At 43.0% G+C, this 27,372-nt stretch overlaps 1 protein-coding gene across 7 annotated transcripts in view; it reads right to left on the bottom strand.

The window, feature by feature from the left end:
* The window catches only part of AUTS2 (activator of transcription and developmental regulator AUTS2), a 786,364-nt gene that overhangs the window by 7,066 nt on the left and 751,926 nt on the right, over positions 1-27,372 (bottom strand). For 2 of the 7 annotated variants that reach the window (XM_075771881.1, XM_075771886.1), the window contains 12 exons: positions 21,002-21,479; positions 19,254-19,507; positions 18,072-18,313; positions 17,593-17,637; positions 13,442-13,537; positions 11,988-12,059; positions 10,247-10,276; positions 8,592-8,663; positions 4,556-4,697; positions 3,949-4,026; positions 2,470-2,553; positions 1,348-1,570 (listed from right to left, as the gene is read on the bottom strand). In XM_075771881.1, coding sequence (XP_075627996.1) covers positions 1,348-1,570; positions 2,470-2,553; positions 3,949-4,026; positions 4,556-4,697; positions 8,592-8,663; positions 10,247-10,276; positions 11,988-12,059; positions 13,442-13,537; positions 17,593-17,637; positions 18,072-18,313; positions 19,254-19,507; positions 21,002-21,479 — 1,816 coding nt within the window. The remainder of the gene's footprint in view (positions 1-1,347; positions 1,571-2,469; positions 2,554-3,948; positions 4,027-4,555; positions 4,698-8,591; positions 8,664-10,246; positions 10,277-11,987; positions 12,060-13,441; positions 13,538-17,592; positions 17,638-18,071; positions 18,314-19,253; positions 19,508-21,001; positions 21,480-27,372) is intronic. The other 5 variants (XM_075771883.1, XM_075771887.1, XM_075771882.1 and 2 more) reach the window with 4 other exon arrangements.

Genomic DNA, 27,372 nt, shown 5'->3' with positions numbered 1-27,372 from the left:
ACATAATTCTAGAGACTACCCATAGCATTAATAACTAAAATGCTTTGCCATTCAAGCCAGTAAAGTTACTCACATGCTTAAGCATTTTGCAGGACAGAATCCCCAATTTGTAACAGCAACTTATTTTGAAGCATTAACACCAGACATGAAAATAATGAAGCTATGCTACCAAACAGAAAATATTCCAAATGGAAAATGTAGGTGAAAAGATCTGTAGTTTGACTTGCTCTTCACATTTTACAATAACATAGAAAAGCTCTTAAATGTATTTTTAGAATATCTAATGTGTTAGCATAACTTCTTTTAGAAAAGGCTACTAATGCGTATATTTGGGTTAGTGACAGAGAAGCCAGAAAAGCACATCTCCTAAATATTCTTTTCTGTTAAAAAATTAGAAACAAATAGCCATTATGTAGTAAAGTAATGTGCAAACTTAACAGGAAAGCCATTAAGCCACAACTGAAAAAGCTGAAATCAGCCTCTCTACATTTTTCAAGGAAGGCATGACACTTGCTGAATGGCAAATTCTTATAATTTGGTACTTAAATGTTAAGAGGAATTGTTACTGAGTTAACTGTATAATGGGAACAGTCCTGACAAAAAAAATATGACCAGGTTTTACTTTTCATTAACCCTTCCCAGCCTGGACATGTTAGCGTGCAAGTCCATGTAAAACACTGAATAAAAACTGTGCTTGAAGGTGTGTAACAGCAGTGCATGTGTGTGTGGCTTTTTTGAGGGGAATTAAAGTTGGCTTAATGACTGCACGCTCTGAAACTTACTGTGGTATTGGAACGTGACATACCCAGAGCATTTTATAGTGTTATAATTTTACAACTTTATCGGTGGTCCCTCTGGTCAGTCCATTTTTGAGGAGGGAGGCAAGGTTATTTGTTTTGCAGACAAGGTCTGATTTACAAAGTTATTAAAGTATTTGAAGGTGCAGATATGCGTCTGATGGACTTTATAATTCTTTTTTTCATCCTGTCAGGCACCTATCTACACATCAAGTCTTCCAAAGACCCACGACAATGTGACCCACCAGGTAAAAGAGTGTGCGGGTCTGATTCTGTTCTCACTTGACACTGCCTGAACTCTGCTCCAGCAAAGCTCCCGATGAAGTGCGATGCAAGCAAGAAGAGAAACAGATGGAGTAGGAAACACCCGAGTTAGTTAGAAACCTGCGTCTTCCGTAGTGCCTCGTGTTGCAGGCAGCGATGGCGTCAGTTCTCCAGGTGTCCCTCTACTGAAGCTCTGGTTTAACAATGTGCCAGGCTGGGAAGGGTTAAAAGCGGAACAGAGCCCCAAGCTTTGAACTAGACAATTCTTGGAAGTGTTCTTTCGTACCTTTCTTTGTCATCTTTACTAACAGATGAGTCTCGTTTATCTACATCTCTATCTCTGTCATGAGCTGCAGCAGATGAACTGCGCTCCAGCTCTCCTGGCTTCAGCCAGGGCGGAGGGGTCGGGAACGAAGGAGGAGTTCGGTGCAGTCGGTTCCAGGGCTCGTGAGGGTTGCTAAAGCTCTGCATACTGGGGCCATCCTTGTGGCCGAACATTGAGTTGGGTGCTGAAATGGTGAAGTGGAAAACAAAAAGGTTTAAGAAAAAGGTATGCTCTAGTGAAGGTACTTACCAAAAAAACTTTTACAGCACTCAGAGTTAAAATGAATACATATTATTGGGAGCTGGAAAAGGAAAGGAAATTAACAGAGATTCATTAGAGGGTCGCATTCCTAAAAATGGGTAGGCATCTGACAGCTGTTTTAATTGGAAAGGGAAATGCTGTGGATAAAATTGACAAGGGATGACTAGTAAGATAAAGGTGACAATGATCCTTATTCCAAATATTTTGGAAACATCAGGAAATGACCATTATACGGACTACAAATAATGGAACTTGTTGCATTTGATCCTGAACCAAAGTAAAATAATATGTGACCGAAATCATGCCAGATTTGAAGTATGGAGAAAGAGTGATTTTAAAAAGGATGATCTTTTGTGACTGGCCAAATCTAAAGAAATGTTGATGATCCTGGACAAATAAATGCAGGTTAGTGATCTTTTCCAGGCACATGTCCCAGATTACTGGTGAGAAAGGAAAAAAAAAAATGTTCCCCTCCACAGCTAGGGATGCTGCACACATTAACTATTTTTGAACATGCAACAAACCATGAGAAATTTCAAACTCCTTACACTCACAGGTTCTACTTTTTTTTTTTTTTTACTGAACAATGTAATGGTGACATTTAGCACAATGGTGAACCCAAACTATTAAGTAACTAATAGAAAATAATTTACTAATGACTAAAAAATGCTGTTATTTAGACAAAAAAGGTCACTTTTCAAATTCCCATCCTTAGTGGTATGCAGTCTAAGCAACTGGTAAAAAAGACAGCAAATAGTCACCATCACTCAATATCCTGAATTACACAGCAAAGAAGAATTCATAAACAAAGAGGTTACTCACTAACTGTTGGGTTCCCGAGTCCCCCGAAGGCGTTACTACCCACTGCAGTGAGACCGCTGAAGGAAGCCGGTCGATTGAAAGGCTCTGCAAACCAAGGGGAACAGCTGAAACTCACTGGCGTGTTGATAATTATGATAAAGCATTAGCGTGTTACCCATCTGCATTACGTCTGGGCGAAAGCTCAGTCTGTGCCCATCAGTAGCTGAACATCATCCTCCCACAACGCAGCAGTGACTGGGAGGGGGTGGCACAGAAAACCCCTTTTTTTCCAGTGACAGTATGCATGGGATCATCTTACTAGAAAAACTTCCTTTGCAAAGTAAAAGAAGATGTTAAAATAGACATGGTATTGAGGCCTGCGAAGTTGCTACTTCATTTAAAACCTGCAAACATCTTCATTTTTATTTCCTTTTATACCTTTCCAACTCAATTCCATGGTCTTTCTCAGGAAATGTCCCTGGCTAGCAAGACTATTATTAACTCTGGCAACTGTGCTCCAAACACCTTCAAGGCCTTGTCTCCTAAACCATAGCCAGGATATACATAAAATGTCCTATTATGTTGACATGTCCGATTGACCTGAACATTTTGTAATGCTCTTGATATTTATTGCTAATACTATATAAATACTAATATGGACTGAAAAATATTGGAATACTTTTTTAGGAGTTAATGCATACAGGGTATAGCTAAGTCATATGAAGCAAATTCTCTTCTTTTTTTATTTTGGAGGAGTCCAACAATTTCGATAAAACTACTTCTGATAAACACCAGCACAGAGAAAAGGAAGACCGACCCTAACATTTTCTATAGGCAGCTAAGTGCAGAACGATCAACCTCTGTGAGCCTGCTGTACCAATTTGGTGACCCTCCCACATCCTTCCCTATGCAAAATAAAATACCAATTTACAGTCTTGATCTCGGACGCTCCTGCAGGCAGCAGACCACTTTATGACAACATCAGTAAGTTACAAGTGAAATAACAACATTTGGTAACTTGGGTGCTCCCATTTTTAAATGCATATTCACTAATTTTCACTAACAGACACTTTTGAGGCCAGGTCACAAGATTTTAAGGATCTATTTCCCACTCACTTACATGAAAAAGCAGACATCTAAGTAGGAGTTAGGAAAAGAAACACATCTATGAACTGAAGCCTTAACCTTAGGGCATTTACTCTGAGTGGTTATAAACATGACCACAGTGAATCCTAACCAGCCCTGTCACTCCGCTCCTCTAACGTCCAGACTGTTTTCACAAGTATTTCAAAACACGCTGCCAGTGAAATTATTACGTGTATTTAGAACTGCTACTTGGACAATGACTAAAATTAAAGGGCTGAAATGCGCAGTTTGTAAAGGTTAAGTAGACAGGATACTCAAAGAGTCTCCGCGTGGGCAACCTTTAATGGTCTCAGCGGTCGATATGTGTTACTTCTGAGTTGCCTTCACCGTGTGTTAGCTGCAGAGAGAACGTACCTAGGTGAGCAGCTGGGTTGAGAAAGTTGCTGTGGTGAGGTGGTGGGCCGAAAGGGGTGCCGGCTGGATGACCCCCACCTGCCAAAACAAAGCAAAAGGCGTGAATTCCTAGCAAAAGCTCAGAAAGGGACTAACTGTGCTCTGGGCTTGACCAGCATTTCTGAAACGGCAGCTCATGTCAGCAGAGATTGCTGTACAGGGGCAGGGGCGCTCAGGACAGGATCCTATGCAAATAGCAGCTGCTTTTCCGAACAGAAATTCCCAGTTAACAGTATAAGGGGTGTGGGGGGGTGTTTCAGTACGGAAAAAAAAAGAGCATGTAAAACACAGTGTATTTCCAACCTGTCATCTCCATGATGCATCGGACATCACTGTGTGAAGAGATATTCCTCCATTTACTACCTGTATGGCATTTTGGCAGGTTGGTGGGCTTTTATTTAAAAGCGTATAGAGTAATTTTAAAATATTTATCAAATAGACTAACAGGCCCTGGCATGTCTTGCAGAGAGTTCATAAGCCAAAGCATATGGGAGATTTCCTTTTAATATGGCAAGGATTAGCATTTTAATGAGCACGCCACAAGGAGATTTCACTTCTCAGTACTCACTGGCTGTGGAGAAGAGAGTCGAGGGCCGGGCCAGGTCATGGGGGTGGTGGATGGCTCCAAAAAGGCTGGGGCCTGGTGGCCTGCTCAGAAATTCAGGTTTCAGGCCAAAGTCCAGCTTGTGTGGATCAGACTGCATCTGTTTCTGAAATGTAAAAACAGGATTTGGAAGAGACTGTCCTAATAGATAGCTGTAAAAGCACTTTCAGAATGATGCGGGTATAGCAATTTATTCACAATAACTGACGTTTTAACGAGAAAATTAGTTTTTGGGACCCCAAGCATAGGTGCACAGCTATTTTCCTGGAAAGGAGATCTAAGGCAGAGAGATAAAATCTCAGGCTCCCAATGCACGCTTCCTGCAAATGTCAACAGTGTTTTCACATGTGCTCACATCCATCCCTCCGGAGCAAAGCATTTCGGCACAGACCTGACTTAAAGAACAAACATAAAAATCTCTGAAGAGGCCTCAGACACTTGCTTAGCTGTAAGAATAGGTCAGTCTTAAAATAATAAAAGCAAATCCAAAGAGAAATGTTGGTTTGGACCCGATCCCAGGTGGGCAGGCATGTTAAAAGCTGGGTGACAGCACCAAGGGTGACAGCACCAGCTGCCAGCTGAGTCTCTCCCACTGCCCCCGCGGCAGAGACGTCAGTGCACACCAGAACCAGTAACTTGTGAAGCTGCAATCTAGAAACACTTGATGCAGACTACCTTTCAGTGCCTCTCGGGCTGCAACGGAGCAAGGTTAGGGCTAAAATGAATCACGTTACAGATGAAGTGTATTTGAGACTAAAGAACTAAAGTCCCATTTTGGCCGCTTGCACTCCAATTTCAAAGCACTGGATGTCACCGTTGTTACTTCTGTGGCATTAGAATTGACACTTTTTTACAGTAAATTTGCTGAAGTAGCTGTATTGTAAACGATAAGCGAAGGAAGGGTGGGCTCTTCTTTGTGCCGTGTACTCGTTTCAGTGGTCCCTACTTCAATCGTTTCCTAGAATGAAGAGGAAAACCAAACTCCCAATTACCTGTGCTGCCAGAACTCCCTAAACACAGATTGCTGATTAACTGTGCAGCTCAGCTGAAAGGATTTACAAATGTGAAACATTGAACCAGTAGATCTTAACAGGAATTCTGGAGCACGTTATGCTTTGTAAATCAGTATTTAATACCGTGCCAGCTCAGAGTACAGGCTATTACAATGATATAAATATGCATATTAAAAAGTTATGACCAAGTTAATGTGCATGCCTAGTAGCTGTTTTTCAAGTGCTAGTAACAGGTCTATGCTGCTATGAGAACAAAAAGAAGGGGAAAAAAAGACCAAAAAAAAAGGCTTTATCAATGTTTTGAGAGAATGGCCTGCAAGAATATTGAAATGGAAAAGATCGCCAAGTTAAGGTCATGTCTTTTAAGGAAGTAACACTGTAGTGCTTTAATAATTAAAAAAAGTTCAGAAAATACAAATGTCTCAGTTGAAGCCTGCGTGCCAGATTTTTATATTGTGAACTTTTTATTCCTCTTTTTAACAACCAAGTTATAAACCTCTCACAGGCGTTACTCAGAATTGCAAAAGCTGGCTGAAACTTTAATTGCAGCCATATGAATGGCGCTGTTCTAATAATGAAAAAATCTCCTGCCTGAAGAGGAACAGGAATATCATAGATGCGTTAAAACATTTTTGCATGTGTTGATTTACCTTAAAATCGTACCAACAAAAATTGACCAGATTTGTTTTATCCCCAGATAAAATAATTGATCAGATTCATTTATCGCTGTTCAGGAGAGTGCCCCTCTTGATGACAATCCTTATGAATGTCTTTCAAGTCCAGCAAATGTGTAACACCTTAATTCAGGGCCCACTAAAATCAGTGTAAATGTCTGCACTAATTTCATGGCATGTTAGATTGGGCCCGTAAGGCCTTTCCTAAAAGAGAGAGGGCCATAAGTTCCCTCTTGAATCCAGGCCAGTAACGCAGTGGTCAGTCTGAGGAGGAGTGTAAAACCACTTTGTGCCCAGAGCTGGGATGCAGCTCGGGCTGCGCCCGGGGAATTCTCTGCGTGTGCAGACAGGTTACACGGGTCTGAGCTGGGTCTTGGTGCAGAGGTATGGGCAGGCAAACAGCACCCACGGCTGCACGCAATTTTTCCTGGGGTCAGGAAGGTTGTGTTTTCAAGTTACCTATCTTGCCTGCTCCTTCAGTGTCTGCTGTTGCTCTCTGCAAGCAATTACTAGCGGGCCAGGTAGTTATCAATTCTTCCATACTTTGCAAGCAGTCTGGTGGCACTGCACGCAAACGTGAAATCTCTGAGAAAATGTATTTTATTCCCTGCTCTGTGGCCAAGCAGCGTCTGCAGCTTGTGCAGAAGAAAAGGCACCTTCACAACCTTGGGCTAGAAGGAGAAATCGTTCTGTGTGAGCCTTCAGCCAGAGATTTCACACTTCGTGGTCGCATGCAGGGGGAGGACAGCCCATGGGGACACAAACCAACTCGCCTTAATGACTGTAGACCATACCTCATTTTTTGACTGAACTGAGATAGTAAAATACATTTCCCAATTATTCTTGAAATTATCATCATGCACAGCGTCAAAAAAGTAACATCCTTCCCTGTACTTCTGGGCTTTGTTCCTGTTTTTTAACATGCAAGATAGAACAGTATTAGGTAAAAGAAATGGCTGCATGAAAATGGCATTTACTATGAGTTATAAATATACCAGTATGACCTCTCTCTGAATATCAAATCAAGGAAGATTCGAAGGACAGAGATAGCATGGGAATAATAATTTCATTTCAAGAAAATACCTTTTCAATAAAATAAAAAAAAAGGACGTATAACTCTCTAGGTCCATAATCTTGTCTTTTTTGATAATGGTAAGATGAATGAAGATCACTAGCAGGGGAAACATAAGGAAGCAGAGAAGAGAGATATGTCTACTGCAGCAAATTAACCTGTCAACCTTGTTTAAAAGGGTTATTTTTAAACTCTATTAGCTGCAGGTTTTAGTAGCTGCTCAACATCTTCATATTCTTACAGCACTACCTTATACAATTCAATTGCACGCACAGACTGCAAAGTGCTGCGGGCTCCTTGTTCATTTTACTTTCTAACACAAGCTATTGACTCCTGAAGTACAAGTATGACCAGCAAAGAACACCAAGCTTTCCCGGCTTACTGAAAAACTTCAGGAGCAACACAGAATTCCTCAGTGACAAGTACAGTGAAAATATTACAAAGGGAAAGAAACCTTCTTCACAGAGCCCATGTGCAATGAAAATACAGTTAAAGTAAGAATGGAAATAAATACCCTACCTATTAAATGAATAAATTACTTGTTTTTCTCTGCCATCTCTTTCAGAAGAGCCTAAACAGGCCATGACCCTTGAGGTCTCAAAAGCATGTGTAACAAAGGAAGGATTCCCAGTCCTTTACCTTCGGTGCAACGAGACAGCGTCTGGGTAACATTCGTTCATCGGCGAGGCTGTGTCTGCCTGACCAGCCCAGACACGTACCGGTGCCACCCTCCAGTTGTGAGATGCGTTGTGAAAAAGACTGATGGGAGCCTGCGCAGCCACACTGGATAAAGCATCGCAGGGACAGGAGAAATCTTCCTGTGCCCTCTTCTATCCGTGAACATTAATAAGAGGAATGGGATACACGTGCCTAGCTTCTTCAGACTTAAAAAAAATTAATCTTGATATGCTTGTGTCCTCAGCCATAAATAAAAGCAATGTAGTAGCTCACTGGCACACCCATTTAGCTCTTCCTAGCTGTAAACCAGTTGTTATCGTGTAAGATCTGGTGTCCTTGCTCTGTGGCATCACAGACATTCCTCTGAGACTCTACCTTTCGCTTTTTAATTCCGATACGCTGTCACTCTGAAGCGGAAGGTTATGCTATAATGCTGCACGTGGTTACTTTAACAAGGCGTTAGCCATGGCAGAGAACTGCTAAGAGCGAGAGGCAAAACTCTGCCTCTCGCAGGTTTGCCCTGTGCGATTCATCTGAAATGCAGGCACGCCCAAAAGACTGACCTTGACTTTCTGTTGGTGATGGTATATCTGCCAGGCGATGTGAACATGCATAGCGCACCACTTTCCAGGTTTCTGGAAAAAACAAAGCGAAACAACATGAATCAGTAACTTTCAAAAACCCGTGTTGCTTTAGTTATACCAACTCTTGCCAACTCTTAGCCCAGTCTTTTTGGTCTAGGGGATTCCCCACGCCAAGACAAATGAAAGCACAGGGTGTCCCTTTGGTGCCTTCCCCCTCCGTCCTCATGGGAAACCAGAAATGCAAAGAATCTGTCCCTTGCTAAGAACTTTATCTGGATATCCAGGAACCCTCCTGGTCACTCTCCTCTCCAAATAAACCCGTGCTCGGGTTTTACACGCTCTTGCAACCTTCTGATGCCACTGGCTGAGAACGCAGCTTGTGCTGCTGAAAGGAGTGAAACTGTCTCCCAGTCGGCAGCTGCTCCGCAGAGCGGGTTGCTTCACACCTGGACAGCGCGCTCACTTCCAAAAGTGCAGCTATTCGAAGACCAGCCTTTGCACCAAAAGATGAAAATGAAAGCACTTTAAAAGATGACTCTTTTCAAAATGAATCTGACTCCCTCCTGTCATTGCTGGTTAGTACCTTCAAAACTTTGGCTCATAAATAGCCTAAAAAAATTGGAGGTCAGTCAGTTCACCCTGTCTGGGAAGGCTCTTTGCACCCTTCCCCTCACCCCGCTTCTAAGTCACGCGGAGGAGAGAGGGAGGAAAGAACCACAGAGGGCTATTTGGGTCACCTGCTTGATTCTGTACTCCATTTCCAGGACATCTGGAAATCTTCTCTGAAAAAGACTCTCTCAGGATATACTTTCTCAAAGTTTGTTATTTAGGGGTCTATAGTTAACTACACAACTAATGACTCCTGCAGATTTAAAAATAATCACAGGAATTAAAGAAGCTCCTCAAGCTACTGGTAACTTAAATGTTTCACAAACTATAGCATAGGGTCTGCCTTCTATTTCTAGGTGTGTGTCAACCAACAAATAAAAAGCACAAAAAAAATAGAACTCCTCTCACATATACTCCCCTAAACTCGAGCCTCTTGCTTATTCACAGCAACTGGCTGTACTAGTCATGTCATGAGTTCACTCGGTCGCTGCTGACAAAATACAGAGCTCGAACACATTGAAAAATTAACAAAAACCCCTTTTGGATCACTGAAAGACTAGATCTTTTGATCCTTATTTCTAAAATATTTTGTGTTTGAAGTGGATTGCCTGTCTATATGTGACAGTAAGATACTTGGGTAGGAAGTACCACACCGAGTAACCCTGAAACACACAGTAAATAATAAAAAAGCAAAAACATTCAGTCTGCAGTGAAATGAGAAGGGATCAGTAGGATTTGGCTCAGGAACCCTTGTAAGCTAGCGCGATACAAGGATTATCAGTATTTAACCTCTAGTATTCATGCCAGGGCGTTGCATGAGAAGAACAGAAAACTTCCAACTTTGAAACTCTGTATTTTCCTCGAGCGACCACAAGATGCATGCAAAGGAGGACCGACCATGCTGCTCGGCAAACACGGTGTGAAATACCCAAGATGAAACATGGTGTTGGTTTATAATTAGTCTGCCACTTTAACCCGGTGGGGACTGAGACGAGCTTGACAAACTGTATCACAAGATTTCTTACCCTCAACATGGGCCTGAACGGATCTGTCAACTGTGAAGAAGAAATGACAGCTTGGTTACATGCCTGTCACTCAAACAATTGCTCTAATTAACAAATTTGTATTGCTTCATTAAGAGATGAAATTAAAATGTGTAATTTTACTTTCAAATGAAGCCTTTTTGGATAATAATTAGTCCTTAGCCTCCGTATTCGAGCCGGTCTCCCTCCCCCCATGGCTGTTGTACCTAAGTGTTGACAAGCAACTAAACAAGCCTCGCACAGAACGCTCTGTCCTCTGGCATCATCATTAATTTGTTGATTTAATGCTACAAAAATGGCTGGTTAACTACTCTGAAGAAAAACACAGATTGGGCAAACTTCTGTTCTCATCTTTCAAAGCTGCTCGCCTCGCGAGAAGCCTGGTGAGCGGACAGGGTCCCTTTTTCACAGGCTCGATCCCAGGAATCGCGTTGGAACGGGCTGGAATGGTGTTTCAGCCGCGCCCCAGCAAACCAGTGACGGTGTGTGTTTGTCGGCCGTGGCTTTAGACCCTTGCCTGTACACTGCAATCGCCATCACTGACTGCCTGCTCGCCTGATGTGTCCTCTGCCACAGACTGGCTTTGCCTCGCACGTTTTTCACATTCCAACAGATGTTGGTGAACAGCAGCTGTATAAAACCCCCAATTTTCTCATTTTTTGTGTGGCCTGTTTTTTTGAGGTGGATTACTTTCTTATTCTCTTTGCTCACATTTCATCAATTAATGCTGGAAAATAAAGTCAATTTCTGGGGTATTTCTCATTTGTTTCGGATTTTCTTTTTTGAAATGCAATACTAAAGGAGCTTTATAGGTGTAAGAGGTACTTTGCAGACTCAGTGATGGCACAATACATCATCCTGAAATAATCGAAACTATACCACAAGTTGAAAGGGAGCGTAAAGCTAAATGACTTCATGACGGGAGGCTCTAGTTATCTTTTCAAGCAGATGGAATAAAGAGAAATGAAAAAACATGGTTCCTTTTGCTATAAAGCTCAACTACAGCACCAACTCAGAGCAAACCGAAGCACTGGAACTTGGCATAACCCACAGAAAGTATCTGCTGCACTTCAAAGTTGAGCCATACCACAACATGGATTTTCACGGAGAGCTCCCCATTGCTTTTGTCAGAGAGTTCTGCTAAAAATACGACTGCATGATGTTCCTCATTGCAAACAATGTATGTTAAGTCAAACACGCAAACAACCCGTGGGCATGCAGCAAGAACAGAAAAAAGCTAAAAGACAAAATGCTGAGACAATAAATGCTATTCACATGCTAGAACTCAAAAATCCAGAGGCGCCAAGTGATCAATAAACTTAGTCCATATTTCACTGGTGCAATCAACGATACAATAACCAAGGGAATAACTGTCATTACCCACATTAATAACAATTACAGAGTATAAACATAAATCTTGACGAGGTTTGTACATTGCTACGTTGAATTGGCCTTTTATGCCGTTACCCCTGGGCTTGTGGGGATGCCTGCGGACAGCAAGGGAAGAGCTCTTCCTCTGCACACTATCTCTTGGCCTTTGCTAATGATGAGCAGGGGTAAGGATCAGGATTTAACCTGGTCTCATACAGCTTCTCTAGTTTAGTTCAGACTGAGCTTCAGTATTCGGATGTTAATGTGGACACACTGAAGATGGTAGCTCTAGCGTTAAAGGTTTTTAGGAGGAACAGCTTTACTTGAGAAAAATATAACATTGTCTACAGACCCGTGGATCTTTCTGTAGAAGGGTATGCGGGACAGTTCCAGGTCTGGCTGCAACATCAATAGGATTGGAAGTCTAGAAATACCACAAGGACAGACAGCATTAGTGAGTAACACAATGCATAAAAACAACAGAAAGTGAAAAATACTACTACTTTATCATTAACATTGCCTAAGCAAGGAAGATAAACCTTTTAAAGAGGAGAGAACAACCACCATAATCCACTATAGTATAATCCATAGTACTATATGTATCATCATCTCCATTTTCAAACTTTCATTGTCCACCAACTTCCCATTACTTGAAATAATCCAAAACACATGAAGGAACAGTGACTGCTTACACTGGAAAATCTTTCCACTATCGAAATGGTGGCGAGTGACATACTTATGATACGGCATCTGAAGTAGCGTTTGGAGGACCAAGCTCATGCTCTGCTGCTCATCAATAACGCACCGGACCAACTGCTAAACCCACTACCCTGACTTCAACACACGGAGCGTCAGCGACCTCTCTAGTCACTGTACAAGGATCCAAACTCCCTCCACAATGAACTGTTACCACACTGATGTCTAGAAAAGGCAACATCCAGTCAAAAAAAATTAAAGCCTTTCCCATGATTTGAATGTAAATATTCAGCTAATATAACAAAATGCATCTTTGTGGGGAAAAAAACAGCCCACAAACAAAAACCCCCAAACAACCCAAAAACCTACATTTAGACAGAGCATTTTCCTATGCTCTGAAGAAAAATAGAAATCAGCTACAGTATAACTAACAATTAAGTAACAGAGTTGTTAACAGTCTGATTACCATACATACGAAGAATTCCACTAATGAACTGCAATTTACATATTCAGTCATTACAGTGGATGGGCCAATTTAAGAAAGAAGGTGTCTTTGCTGCAGAAATTTCAGTGCTGATTTCAGTCTTTAGTTGCAAAGACTACAGACTGCAGAACAGGATTTCCTCCCACTTAGAAATCAAGAGTGACTTCATGAAAACAAAAGAAAAAAAAAAAGCCAAACTCATCACATTTATCTATCCTAGCTATCACAAATGAGAGGAGAAGTAAATCAGTGTAGTGCACTGTGGTGGAGCCGTGAGTTAATTATGGAAATGAGTAAACAGTAATGATCATGATTTCTTAAAATCCTGATTATTACATGACCTTACATTAATACATACTGGAACTAATTATATCGCTTCTAAAGTTAACTATGTCGTTATATATAATGTTTTTTAATGTATGTAGATATATTTGAGCCTAATGAGAAATAACTTCTCTTTGTCCTAAATTTGGAAAAAGCCAATTGTCCTCTGTGGAATTAGGTTGTAACTCAGATCGCAATTCCTCCAGAATCTGAACCACGTTCTAAACCTAAACCGAAACCTAACCTGGCTCACAACGCCAGTGAATTTGAGATAACAGATGTGCAAATAATTCCTTTCTCACCTTGGGTTGAAACGCTCCTTGTAGCGAGCCAAATGGGCCGGTTGGAGGAATCATGGGAGGAATACCTGATACAGCTGGAGGGTAGGAGTGAAACAGCTGTAACGAAAAGATAGGAGAACATCAATACGGGCATGCGTCAAAATGGAGACAAGAAGTTGAACAAGATAGCGAAAGCATTCCTGCGTAATTGTAGGGAAATGGTACATGGAGAAAACTGAGAAGCATTGAGGAAGTGATCTCGTTGCAAGAATGTTAGTTAAAGCAGTCGATGAAATGTTCACAAATGTCATGAGGTTTAGAGCTTAAAAGCAGTTCCAAAAATCATCAAGCCAGCAACCTGTCCCCCGGATTAGGCCACAGCGTAAGAGATTTTTTTTTTTTTCAATTATTCATTTTTAAATTGGATAGAGATTTTAAATGGTACTAGTTGGCAAGCCATTTCAAGAGAAAAGGCAGAATACGGAGCCAAGTAAGACTCAGAAATCTACGCTTTGAGTGGAAAAAAAACCCCTTATGAGTTCTAGGATATTGTATCATTAAAACTCCATTAGTACGTTAGGATTTTAATAGGATCTGTAGGAAATGAGGAAAATACGCACAATTCTTACTTCATTAGCCTGTCTGAGAGGATATCCTGCCACATCTAATATTAGCAGAGAAAGAATCTGATTTGTTAAAAATTATTATTTAAATAAAATGTGGAGGCAGACCCCCCCCCCCATAAGTTTAGGGTACTGCTTTTATAAAGACAGATTAAGCATAAAAAAGTGCAGATCTCCACTGACCTCACTGATCTGTTCTAAAAGAATTTAGCAAAAAAAACCCCAAAAGCTGTTCTGTACTAATGCAGGCAAACACATGGGAACGAAGCAATAAACCGTAACGTCCAAATCTTATCTTGTCTCTGTGGTCCGGCTGTGAATCTTTTACTCACGCTGTAGCACAGTTAACTCGCCCAATTCCATGGAAAATGCTGAGATTACCCTCAAAATTGCTTTCTGGTAGGAGTCGGGGGTTCAAAGCATTACACTACAAATGTGTTCTCACTGTGAAACCTCGGGAGCGATGGGGGATGGCTGCTCACTCCGCTGGTACTGCCACCCAAAAAATCTAAAGGGGTCATCTGGCTGACACAAATTCACCTCTGAACACAGCCGATCAACAATCGATCTACCGTACGCTACTTTTAAGATCAAAATAAATGAGTTAATGGCCAATTGAACAGAAGCAGGACTGGGCAAAGTAAAAGACTGGACATGCGGAGCGGGCAAACGCTGAGCAAATCACATCCCGGAGTAAATCAGTGCTGCAAAGTTTTGATGAATTTGTTTATGCCAGGCATATGTATGTGCATTTTTTAAATTGTTTTTCCTTCCACTAGCTTATCTTGCAAGGTCATTTATTCATATTACATTTACTGAAAGCTGAGAAAATATTTAAATATTTTAGAGGTATCAAAAGATTTTCTCGGTTTAAAAGCATGGTATCAAGTCTCCTTTCATAACACGTTGCTATTGTTGGTTTCAGTTCTATTTAATTTGGACCTGCTCCATTCAATGATGCAGAAAGCATTTTTAGATTAGTTGATACTGAACTGTAGGCATTTGAGAAATCATTAAGAGAGACTTGTCCTCATTTACAATAACTTTTAATGAGTAAAATGTGTTTTAAATCCTCCAGTGTCTTCTGCATTTAATTCTGTGTGTAATGGACTAATTCCAGATGATGGAAAGAGACGTAATACTTAATATCCTATTGGCTATGACTAATAATAGGGAATGCTTTCCTTAGAGTTTTATAACAACTGGTAAGTTAATTAAATGTGACCTTTCCTCAAGGTCAGAATGATTAATAAAACATAAATATTGTATCTCTAGGATCTCTTTGTATCAGTTAAATTCCTCTAGCTTTCAAAATGCATCTTTCATAGTCAGTGTTTCCTTTTTCTCCCTCTCTTTTGAGCAGCATTTTCCCTTTCTAGCTCTCTTCAGGGAACAACGCAGTACCCCCAGCTTTCCTGGGGCCAGGGGCGATGCAACGCTAAACCAGACCCAGCGATAACTGCAGGAGAAAGAACTGCCTCACTGTGCGACAGTAGGGCCCTCCCAAAAAAGAAATGACAGTAAAATCAAAGATGCAAAGAGAGAAAGCTGTTTTAAATCTCTACACGAGCTTCTGTGTGAGCTGTGCTCCCTATTTTAAAGTAGATTGATTTTAACTCTCAATCAGACCCTCTTCTCCTGCCAAGTTCGCTCACAAGCTTTAAAAACATCGCCAGCGGTTTTAAAGATACCTGAATTCTTGGTGTGGTTCTATAGTGGAAACTCTTGTCACCAGGAGAAGATCTACGGAAGTGCCACAGTTGGACAGGATTTCTACAATAGGACAAGCCCTATCGGGTACGCACTTATGCCAGCAGAAGTTTTGATCCTGCAGCTGCTCAGGGACCTGATGACAGCAGTTCCTCTGTTACTTATAGAACCTATAGTCACAGGAGGAGAGATGACTGCGATACCCTGGCTAGTTTGGCCTCGCTGTAGTTTAAGACAGACTGCCGATCCAATGTCATCTGTAGCCATCATGGTGATCTTCTGGTATTAGCTTGCTAAACATCCAACGGGCGCAATAACGACTATTTTGCAACCACTTGGCAAGGAGAACCCTTTCCTGAAGGAAAGGCTGGGAGGCGTAACGGAGCAGACCTCTGCAGGCGGAGCGCTGCCGAGTCCACCAGCGTGGCTCGATGGCAACCGAGAACAGCGCGAAGCCCGCCCTTCCTTTAACCAGGCAATGCCGTGACCTTGACAATTCAGGTAACTGCCAGATTTCTAACAGATTACGTCACTGCGTTTGAAAAGCATATACAGTTGGAGACTTTTGCAATGTTCCCTATTATTACATGTCGACTTCTGTGCTTTATTTGCCTAAAATTCATTTACCTATTCCCAGTTCTGTGTTCTTGCTTGAATCAACGTGCCACATTGAGGATATTCTATCTTTTGAATCCACGTACAGCTCAGCAAATAAGAGTACAATTTTGCAAACAAGGATGCAAATGAGCAGCATTACCCTTTTGAGTAAAAGTGATTATTGTAGGCTTAAATGTTTGCCTAATACTCCTAGAGCTCTGATCCTGCAAACACGCTCATACAGTTCAAGTTACTCAAACGAGGTGTCAGAAATTAATAGGACTGTTCACATGTACTACGGGCATGAGTTGTTAACAGGAACCGTGTTTGATCGGTACAGCAGAAAGCATCGCGCTATCATCTTAACCAGTTTTTTTTGCCCAGTTCCACTTCTAAGCAAAACCAACACAGAAAGCCAAGTGCTTTGCAGATTTCTGAGTGCTGATGCAGTACGCCTTCTCTCATCAAAATATCGCTATTGGGTTTGGAAATTCTTGTCAGAGTCAACCAGATACCTGCCTCTGCCAACAGGATGAAGGAGATGCAACCCGTATTTCAGCAGCAAATGAATCGGTAGGTTCAAACCCTTCAGAGCAGAAGCTTTACAATTAACTGGAGTATTAAAAATCAGTTCATCTCAATAAATAACATTTTTGGTAGCTCTTAAATAAACACATCTAGTGCATAGCTGGATTCATGTTGCTGTCATCAAACAGAGCTTTCAAAACATAACAAGCCCAGTGGATCAGATGTGCCTTTGAAATCTGAAGAATAAGACAAGTTTTCAGATTTTATAAAACAAAACATGATATATTAGGAAAACTATTAGATTAACTATCCCTGAAGGGTTTGTACGATAGTTTGTCATTTCATTTCAAGTTTCTTAGGAAAAATATCAGTCTAAGGGTTTGCGGCACAACTGAAACACAGCGATGAAATTACTGCTCTCTCCTGCTTCACGTAGCAGTCAGCTCTTCTGTCTCATCTTTTTCACATCAAACCTGTCTTCAAACGGTGTACGAGCAAGAGATCTTTTGATTGGAAAAGCTGATACTGCATCTTTATCAGAAACAAGCACCATGAATACAAGCCTTCAAAAGCCAAAGCAACCAAGAACGATAATGGTATATCCTGGAGTGATGATTAGGGAGAGATTCGACATTGTGCCATCGACTGAGTGGTGATCCCAACCCACCACGGAAAAGCAGTTAAGTCAGTTTTAAACAGAGTAGTAGAACTCACACTGTGACGGTAGAAGGGGTCAACTTTTGTAGGGTATTTGTCAAACTGCAAAGGGATCAAAGCACAAACTAGTTACTTTATATTTCCTTGCTTTACTTCTGTTGGTAAAATAGAAGACTACTTCTCTAGTATTTGGCAACCAACAGAGAGGAAAAAATATGCACAAAATTAGTTTCCAATGAAACTGCTTGGGATTTTTCTTTCTTCAAAGAAGGTCTCTATGAGACAGCAAAGAGAGGGAGGCACCGGAGTGCACCGCTCCGAGCACTGGAAGCCCCAGCACGAGCGCTCCCTCAGCCAGCAGCCTCGGCCCCTGCGCCGCCACCTGAACCTATCGCACGTGCGACAATCGTGGGGAAGGGACAGCCCTTCCTCTCCTACCCAACCACACCTGGGCGGCAGAGTACTCCTTCCCCGCAACCTGGCAAATTCTTAAATTTTTGTAATAAAGAATAGAGTTGTGCTCTACTTATCCTCACATTTCTGCCTGGGGTACGCACCATGGGCGGTGCTGGCGTTGGCATGATGGCAGTGGGTGGGATGGCGTGAGGGAAAGGCGTGAAGGTGTGCTGGTGTGTGTGTTGGTGTGTGTGCTGGTGCTGGTGCTGGTGCTGGTGGAACTCGGTCCTCAGGTACGGTGGCGGGCCCAGGGAGGCCCCGCGATCTGCGCTCTGCGAGGCCAAAAATCGCGTGTTTAGTTCCTGACGGAGAAGATCTTGTTCTGAAATACAAACAGCAAAACAACCCCTCGTCAGCTCAGGGCTTTTCCAGGCCTTGTGCCACTTACTTTTTGCTGGCTGTGGTAGCAATGCTGTATTTAAAACTTCCCGGTGGTAAATCACGCCACTGTACAGGGTAAGAAAGTTCCCCCAGATCTTCCCCAAAGGCCTGAGAGACAGAACGTCTCCATTTCCCCTCTCTCCCCAGGCCTGTCTTCACTACAGTGTTCCTCTAGCATCAGCCTGAGGGTTCTCCCTAAATTTGTATGGACACGGACATACTCCTAAACAAGCGAGGAGGTTCAGGTAACCTGGAGTGAGTAAACATCGAGTGGCTGCTGCTAACATGAGTATCCTGCTGCACGGACACAAACTGATGTTACCCAAATGCTGATAATCCTCCATTTTCTTCCCCAGTTCCCTCTCAGTGCCCTGGGAGGAACAGAGATGTCACATCTCCCCACAGTCCCAAGTATAAAAGAGCACAATTTTCTCCCGATAAAAAATCTCAACATCTCAACCCCCCACAATCTTGCACGTACACGAGCTGAGGACCGCTGCGTGCACAGCCGCTGGAGACCTTCCCTCTGGCCGGGGAAGCAACGCTGAGCACAGGCCACAACTGCAGCAAAGACATTCGCTAAGGGGGTCACCGATTCTGTGTGGGCACGTGTGTTTTTACCACGGGGAGAAAAAAACAGACATGGAAAAAGCACAGCCTTCCAAAAATATTCATTCCCAGGGCAGAAGAAAAGTCATTGGGTACATCTAGGTGGCTTTTGGCTTTGACATTGCTCCAAATCATTGAGCGATGAGTACAGCCTCTACCCAACCAACAGCCCTCATCAAATGGACCAAAAAGAATTATTCTGACTAAAACCAGAGAACTGGCTTCCTACGCTGCAGTAGTCACGCTCAGGCCATGATCCGTCCGTCTCTTACCTGAGTAAGTACTACCAGCTGGGTGTCCTGGAACCTGCAGTGTCCCTGACGTCAATGGAGGTGGCGGAGGCAAAGCCGTAGGAGGGGCAAACATATTGGGGTGATGTGGGTGTGCGGGGGGCTGGAGGGCGGGCGTGAAGGTATGCAGCGGGCTGTGGCTGGGCAGAGAGAGGGGGAACGGTGAGGCGGAGGGATGGTGAGATATGTGCGGAGGAGGGGCCTGAGTCTTGGCAGGAGTGCTGCTTCTGCTGCTGCTGTTAATGAAAAGAAAAGCAATTAAGCGTTGCACGGAAGAAAGAAAAGCTCCAAACATCCGCATACACAACCCCACCACGCTATGCATGGCTCACCTTAAACACGTTAGAATCTAAGTTATAATCACAAATTCAAGTTACTATTTTCATTTTCCAGCAGTACCACTGTGACACTCCTTTCTCCAACCATCTGCTGTACCTTTTCTAGTACCTTTTACTTCCCGTGGCCTCTGCACACCAAAACCCGAGCCATCTTCTCCCTCTCTGTAAGAGGTTGATACTCCGTCTTCCAACAACACAGGAGTGACACACAAAGGAGTAATCAGCCCTGTGCATTCATTACTTAATTATCAGGTCTTTTCTACATGACTGCTTCTGATTCATGTTTTCAGGCAAATGAAGCTCAAAATCAGTGATCACTGCATTAATAAAAGTTTAAATCTTTTTGCTACGACTTAGTAAGATGAAAGACTGCAGAGAATGCAAAACAAAGTTGAGAAGGCAACAATGGATACATGCTTATTGTACAGTTAATGCCTCTCTGTACCCCCACAATATAAAGAGATGAGTCAGCAAAATAAATATTTGCCATTACATTGCTTGCAATTTTTCGGGTTTCATTTCCTACTAATAAGTATTTAAAATATATTCACGCAGCGCTTAATTCTACTTGTCATTATTTCAAGTAGCAACTTGCTTCTATTGCAGTGACTTTTAAAGTCAAGCAACACTAACTTGGTTAAAAATAAATCAAACTCTTAAACACCTCTCAGTCTTTAGTCAAACCCTGAAGCAACCATAAAGCTGGTTCACCAGGTCTTGAAGGACACCATCTGTCTGCTGGAAGCTCAGATTTGGGGAAATATGACCTAGCGTTGACAGCATTAGCTCAGAGTAGGGGAAACCTGAGGTCCTTGACTCACGGAGGCATCACGGGTTCCCGTGAACATGTTTAATCTCTCGGTTCATCTTTGTCATCCCCTATAAAAGGTGAGGTCTATCTCACCGTGACCAGGAGAAGGGGAAAAACCTGAAGGCTGCAAGGTGTCAGCAGTGCAGGAAAAAATTCAGCTTTGAAGTCATCGGTGTAAGACCGTTTGCGGTAGGCTGTCAGCAGAGCCAACAGCAGCTGCACCATACTTCTTGCTCTAGGGCATGTCAGCAGTTGGAGAAAGCAGAAGACGTTTACAGGGATGGGAGGGTAAAAGAATTAGCCTTCAGAGAGCAGCCCAACCTGCAAGAACTGGGATTTTCTTCCCCTGGTCTGTGTTGCATAAAATCTCCTCCAAAAAGCGCTCAGGAATACCTAATACCTAACTAAGGTGATAATGCACAAAGTCCCTTTATTTCCCAGCGACGGGGTGGGATGTGCTGTCACTTCTCTCCTTTAGCTAATTCATCTCTGCTTCCTCCAGGCACCGTAAAGCATCAGCACCAGGCAGCAAGTTCACAAAGACGGGGGGCCTTGGCGCGCGCGCGTTTCTGTTCGCCTACCTTAAGCTGTTGAGGCTCAAACTGCTGCTGTTATAGGCAGAGAGCGGCTGCGAGAGGCTCTGAGAGGCTGGATGGGGCTGTACCGGAGGGAGGTTTGGATGGGCTGGCTGCACCGGTGACTGCGGCCGGGGTGGTGGCTGGACGGGCGGCTGCGGCACGGGAGGACGGGTGGCTTCTTCCGGGGCTGGTGGCGGCTGCGCGGCTTGCGGCGGGGGCGGCTGGGCAGGAGCCTCCGGCCGCGGGGCGAGCGCAGGGCTGGGGCAGGGCGCCTCAGGCTGCGGCTCCGACTGGGGCTGGGCCAAAGGCTGCGTCACCTGAGGACAAGGGTCTTTAGGCACCACAGGCTCAAGTATTGGGTCTTTACTGCTGTCCTGGCTCTTCTCTTGACTCCTTTCTAATCCTGATATTTTCGGGACAGCTGGGCCCCTAGCACCAGGGTCGTCATTTTCGGCTAGCGTACTGACTCCTAACTCTTTATCTGCAACAACAGAAGAAAGAGATAAAACAGTTAAGTGCGTGACAAAACGGGCAAAACCAAACTGAGTGCTCTGCCAGAGTCGCACTCCGGGCAGTTACGTTTTGTTTTCATCAAGGACCGTGCCGATGCGAAACCGAATCAAACCCAAAGTCATTTCCAGCAGCATCCCCAACCCTCGAGTCCTTCTCCCAATACTACTTTCTCCTATTTTATCAAAAGGAGAAAGTTTCTGGTGTCTCCATTAACATATAAAGAAGCAAGTACACAAAAGGTGAGCTGAGTGCGGTGGTTCAAGTGCTCCAAAAATATTGAGTCAGACCTCCCCCAAAATGCCCACTGCTGCCTTAGGGAAAACACCAGGAGGGGTTGTGCTCTGCTGCCTTCTGTCTCTGTAGTGCAATATATATCGGGTCCTCCGTACTTGCCTCCTGGGTCTTGTCTCCTAGGGATTCACTTCCCAACCTTCCCGTCCAACCACGCTACCATTTCATCGATTTTTGAGAAAAATTAGATTTGCACAATCATCGCACGACTCCAAGATTTGGGGCCATAAAACAGTGCTGATAAATTTGTGAGTGTAGGTAATACGATCTGTAGGTGTATTTGGCAAAATCGGTCCCTCAATGATCACATAAAACTCACTGAAATTATCTCCTGAGTGACATAAGCACAAATTGCCGCAGTGCGAGGGGGAGAGCTCCGCAGGAAGCCAGGCTCCACCGCGCTCTCTGCTCGGAGAACTGTCTGTTTTCCAGGCGCATCCTTTTATCCCTAATTATTGTTGTATGTTTACTATAATGTCTCTATTGCCTGGGCTGCCAAATGAACAGAAAAAAAAACGTTAAGGCAAATAACATATTTTTCCCTCGGTTTTTCTTTCGGTGACGTTAATTTTGAACATCACTTCTCAGAAGAATGGCCAAAGAAGTTGAGAGGGCGACGTGATCAGTCCTGGATATGTTTTCTTTAAAGACACGAGAGCCGGACAACACACTCCGCACGTGTGTGCATCTGCCTCTCACCTTCTTTCTCCGCTAACTCTCCTCAAAATAAACCAGCTGGTAGAGAAGAGAGACCTTGTTTAGCACGGCTCTTTTCTACTACTGTTACTCAATCACTACTCCCTCCCTGAGCCACCCAGGGAACCAATGCAGCGTGAGCTCTGTGCCTTGTTACGCGAGGTCTAAACCTTAAACCACGTAGTAGTAGGAACCCAGGCTTTTTTGGTTTGGCTGGTCATGGAGTGACTCGGGTTTGTTTTCCAGCTCTTTAATAATAATGAATATTATTATAATTTTAACATTCCCTACAGTGGAGTTTTGCTCCCTGGGGCTCTGAAGCAATTTCCCATTTGAATCCCTCCCCAAAAGTTCTGCCAATGAGTATTTGATGCACGACACCCCTTTAAACAAATCCGACCCCAGGCTGGAACAGGCAATGCCCGCAGCCGGGGGGAGCAGGAGCACCATTTCGGGCAGGAGCACACAGAGCTCTGCAAAGCTGGACTTACACCTCTGGCAAGGACGGAAATGGAACGTAAGGGAAACATGCAAAATTTGAAGAGGCTTGGGACAACCTTATAATTGAAATAAGTATCCAGGGTTCTAAATAATCTTAAGACAGGAAAACTTTACTCGTTCTTCCGCCAACTTTAAGGGGTAAAATGAATAAATACATTCAGAGGAAACTGTTGACAGCTACATTGTTCAAACCCTGAAGTACAGGAGTGCAAATAAAGCCGATGGGGAGTGCACCCTGCAGCCCACAGCCCGCGCACATGCAACAGCGTTTGCCAACCTCTGCGTCGCTCGAGCCGCAGAGACGCCCGGGGCAGAAACGTGTCAAATACATATCGTCACTTGGCTTTAATTTCATGGAGAAATTAAAAAAGAAACCAAACGACCATGTCAGCCCCCCTATTACTGAGTGTTTCACAGCCACTGTGCAATAGCGAGCAGCCTGGTAAAGTGAAGTTCAGATTGTTTTAATAGTTTGCGGACAAAAGAAGGGAAATAAACCTTTTGGGGGCAAAAGGGAGGTAAAGAGGAGAAGAAAGAGAGAGAGAAAGAGGGGGGGAAAAGTAAACAGACTTATTTGATGAGGACGTGCTTTCATCACTTCTGGAGTACGCAATCTGTAACGGGTACAGAGGCTCCTCCACAAATTTGGATCAGAAGACTATGGGGGGCAATAGTGGGACTCCGGAGGAATACGAATAATTACTCTGCTGTATGCCCAGGGTCTGTCTCATTGCAATTAAATTGCAGGGTATAAATAAAGGGAACTCCGTTTGCATTAATTCTTTGGATCAATCCTGTTTGATCAAACATTAGTTTGATCAAACATCACTCAAAAGTTAGAGTGTGATCACCACGTGTGTTAAGGCAGGTCCCCAAGGAGAAAAGAAATGAGCAACAGTTTGTTCAGGAATAGGTGGATCTATATTCCTCGTCCTTACGGGTGTAAGAGTTACAACATTTTGGTTTTTTGACAGAGAAGCACAGTAAGTAGGGCTTTGAGGGCATAGCCTTGTCATTAGAAACTCCCTACAAGATGAATACACAGTAGGTGGCCTGAAAATCCCGCAGAGGTGATACTTCCAAATCTACGGGGAACACCTCGCACTCAGTGCATTCATTAAGTCTTTTCATTTGATATTTTTAGTGTCTCTCGTGTGTGTAACATTTATTCAGCACAGCTCTCTGCTGAGGAGTTTGCTCCTCATGCAGTTGCTCCTCCTCCCCTGGAGAAAAGGGCTATGAATCTTTGAGTCTCCTGGGTATTTTTTGCTGCTGCTTACATCTTCATTACACAGCCCCTTAAGTACCATTCCTGTTAGTCTGCAGCTTAGAAGATGCTCTATTTAGTCAGATAATGTTATTCCAAATGTCAAACACTGAATGTGTGCACAGCTTCTCCCTCTCTCGTACACCACTGCACCTACGCTACACCCCAAAACGGTATCGGATGTCCAGGAGTCTCTCTAACCCCAGTGTGCCTGATATATACATCCCTGCATGGCTGATAATTATGATATATACATCAGAAAGAATTCTTCATCCCACAGTATCTATTCAGGGAGTTGAAATCCCCCACCAGTGATGAACGCTACCGATTATATGCTTCATAAGGAGGGCTCAAGTCTTCATCAAGAGTACTTCAAGGTCATACTATGAGATTACTCTTTTTTCCACCAGTACTTCTTTGCACATCGCATTATTTCTGAACGCTGACTGACTAGCTCAGTATAAAAACTAAGGAGAAAAAAATCCTTCCCATCACTATGACACAGACAACCCGACTACACAACTTTCTGACTGTATTTATACATCATAGGAATTCGTCTCCATCCAACCGCTAAAGAAGCAAGCAAGCTAACTTCATTGATGGCAGTCTCCGCACTCTATTTTGGGTAAAATGAAATTACTGCATCGGTATTCAGGAGAGCAGTAACTGTGCTGTAAGTTCTGTGCTGACACAGGCTTCCCTTTTTCCACTGGGCTGGCACGGCAGCCAGCAGCAGTCAGTCATTTTACCAAAACAAGAATAAAGCCACAATTCGATGCTCTCTGAGGACTGAGGAGAAACATTGGCTAAACTTGTCCCACACAGACAGGACACGCAACCTCTATTATCTTCCTTTCCTGTCTTTGCCCTTTGACGTGTCTTAAATCTCAAACTCCTCTATTTTTCACTTAACAGACACAGTCGGGGGTCAGGACTCAGCCCCCTCAAGTAACGCAAGCGCGGCTAGCAGTTTGCCATGCCTGCGTGATTAGTACTTGGTTGGCTCAATAACTCCAGAGGAGCAGACGAGGCCACTCTGGGAAGACCCGTAAGTAAACCAAACGACTGCACGTGAACTAGAGAGACTCCGTAGCTGTGAGTTTACAGTATATTTTATACAGATTCTATGAACATACACATATACACATGCACTCCCATGTGTTTGTATACATGTATGTCACGTGTAATACAGACGCATTTATATTTATACCCATATCTGTTATACGGATACACATCGGTAACAGAGAAATACACAGTGCATGCAAACACTTCCATTAAAAGACATGGATTTTTATAATGAACACAGGTTATACGCAGCGTTCAGCTGAAATGCCGTTGCCTCTCTTCCTAATGTGCAAACCAGTAAAATTTGACCTAAACTCTGTGTTCTGGCTCCTTTGTACCATCTGGGAGATCCAAAAGAGCTAGAGGATGGCCAGAGGTGGCCAGTTGAGAACATCACAGCCGCAAGACGAAGCCCAACTATTCTTCTGCTGACAAAAAGGCCCTGTTGGAATTTGCCAAATTTGAAATTCCCAGAGATTCACCAACAATCAACGCTCTAATCTCGCCCAGTCAAGTGTTGTTTGCAGATAGGTTCAACATATTTGGTTGCACCAAAGACCAGAGGAGATGCTAAGTGCCAGCACAGGGCATTTCATGACGAGAGCTGGGACACCACCAACCTGGCTGGGTCCCGAGTGGCAGCCAAGGATGGGTGAACTGGGCATCTCTGCCCTGACGGAACTTGGGGAATGAAATCTCCTTAGACAACGTCCTGCATGATGCTGTCAACTTACAGTGGCCAAACCCTTTTTTCTAAACACAAAATCATCCAACTTTTCCATGTCCAGGTCTGGAACAACTGAGTTTCATTTGGAAACTAGCCTGTATCACACCCTGTCACTCCTCCTCGTGCCCACATGAGGATTCAGCCTCTCTACATCTGGCCTGGGATTACTCAGGCATCTTAAGAGAGCAATTCAGAATCAACACTGAATTTTCCATTCTCTTGAGAGGGTTTTGGATAAGGTCAAAGTCCTTATTGCACAAATAGGAAAATTATAGGAGTTTTCAGTGTTTTGCAGCATTATCTTTGGGATTGAGCATTCAGCCTACCAAGGAAATATTTTATAGCATTATCTAATTTAAAAATAGCATTTTCTTTTACTACTTCGATAAGGTAAACTCTTCTCTTGACAATATTACCTCTGCCTAATTAAAATGTTCTGCAAACTTCTTAATGCAAGGTAAAAAATTAGATCTTTCAAAAAATATAGAAACTATTTTCTTCCGTTTTAACATGGATAAGAGGGCGGTTGGTGCAAACTGTCACAACCAATACAAACTGTCATAACTTCTCTGAAGTCAATGGAATGCGGAAAACGTATACCCCGCTGACCACCGGCCCTGGGAGGGATACTTCAACAAGCATTTTACAAGGCTTGAAATAAATAATTAATCAGATTTAAGACCTGATTGTACATTTCATATTGATTAGACATTGGTCAATGAAACATTTGGATAAATAAAGGCAGATGACAGAAACCATTACTGCAAAGGATGGAGGAGGTTGTTGGGTACGCCAGCCAACACGTATCATAAAGGCCCCAGAGCAATTCATCTGTTGTACTGGATACACATAATTTGCTAAAAACAATTTTTCATTTTTAGCACACAGTTATCTTTCATCCTAATTTCCAAGGACGCTAACAAAGCATTTGATTATGCAAATTAAGAACATGCGTTCAAAAGCATGGTTACTAGCAGCTCTGTCATCTGCTGATACCAATTATTCCACAGTAAGCAGGTATTTAGTACAACTGAATAGCAAGACTTGCGACACACTTTGTACTTAATTATAAAACAGAGAAGAAAATCATTCAGGACAAAAGATTTTGCTACCTCCTGTTAAAAATGTTTATCTTCTGCGTTGAAATGGATTTAATTGTCAACAATAAAGTTGCAGATCAATGAAAAGAAGCACTTAGTGGAATTGCACAAGATGTTGACAATTCTTCAGTCACTGAGCTGCTTCTGGCCTCGATTTGAGAATGCAGAGTCCTCCAATATTTCACATGAAACAATTTATTTCATCCAGCTGTTA

Source organism: Balearica regulorum, chromosome 19 (assembly GCF_011004875.1).
Source record: "Balearica regulorum gibbericeps isolate bBalReg1 chromosome 19, bBalReg1.pri, whole genome shotgun sequence".
Taxonomy (NCBI): Eukaryota; Metazoa; Chordata; class Aves; order Gruiformes; family Gruidae; genus Balearica; species Balearica regulorum.
Note: the sequence above shows the minus strand (reverse complement) of the source record. Positions and strands in the feature narration are given on the sequence as shown.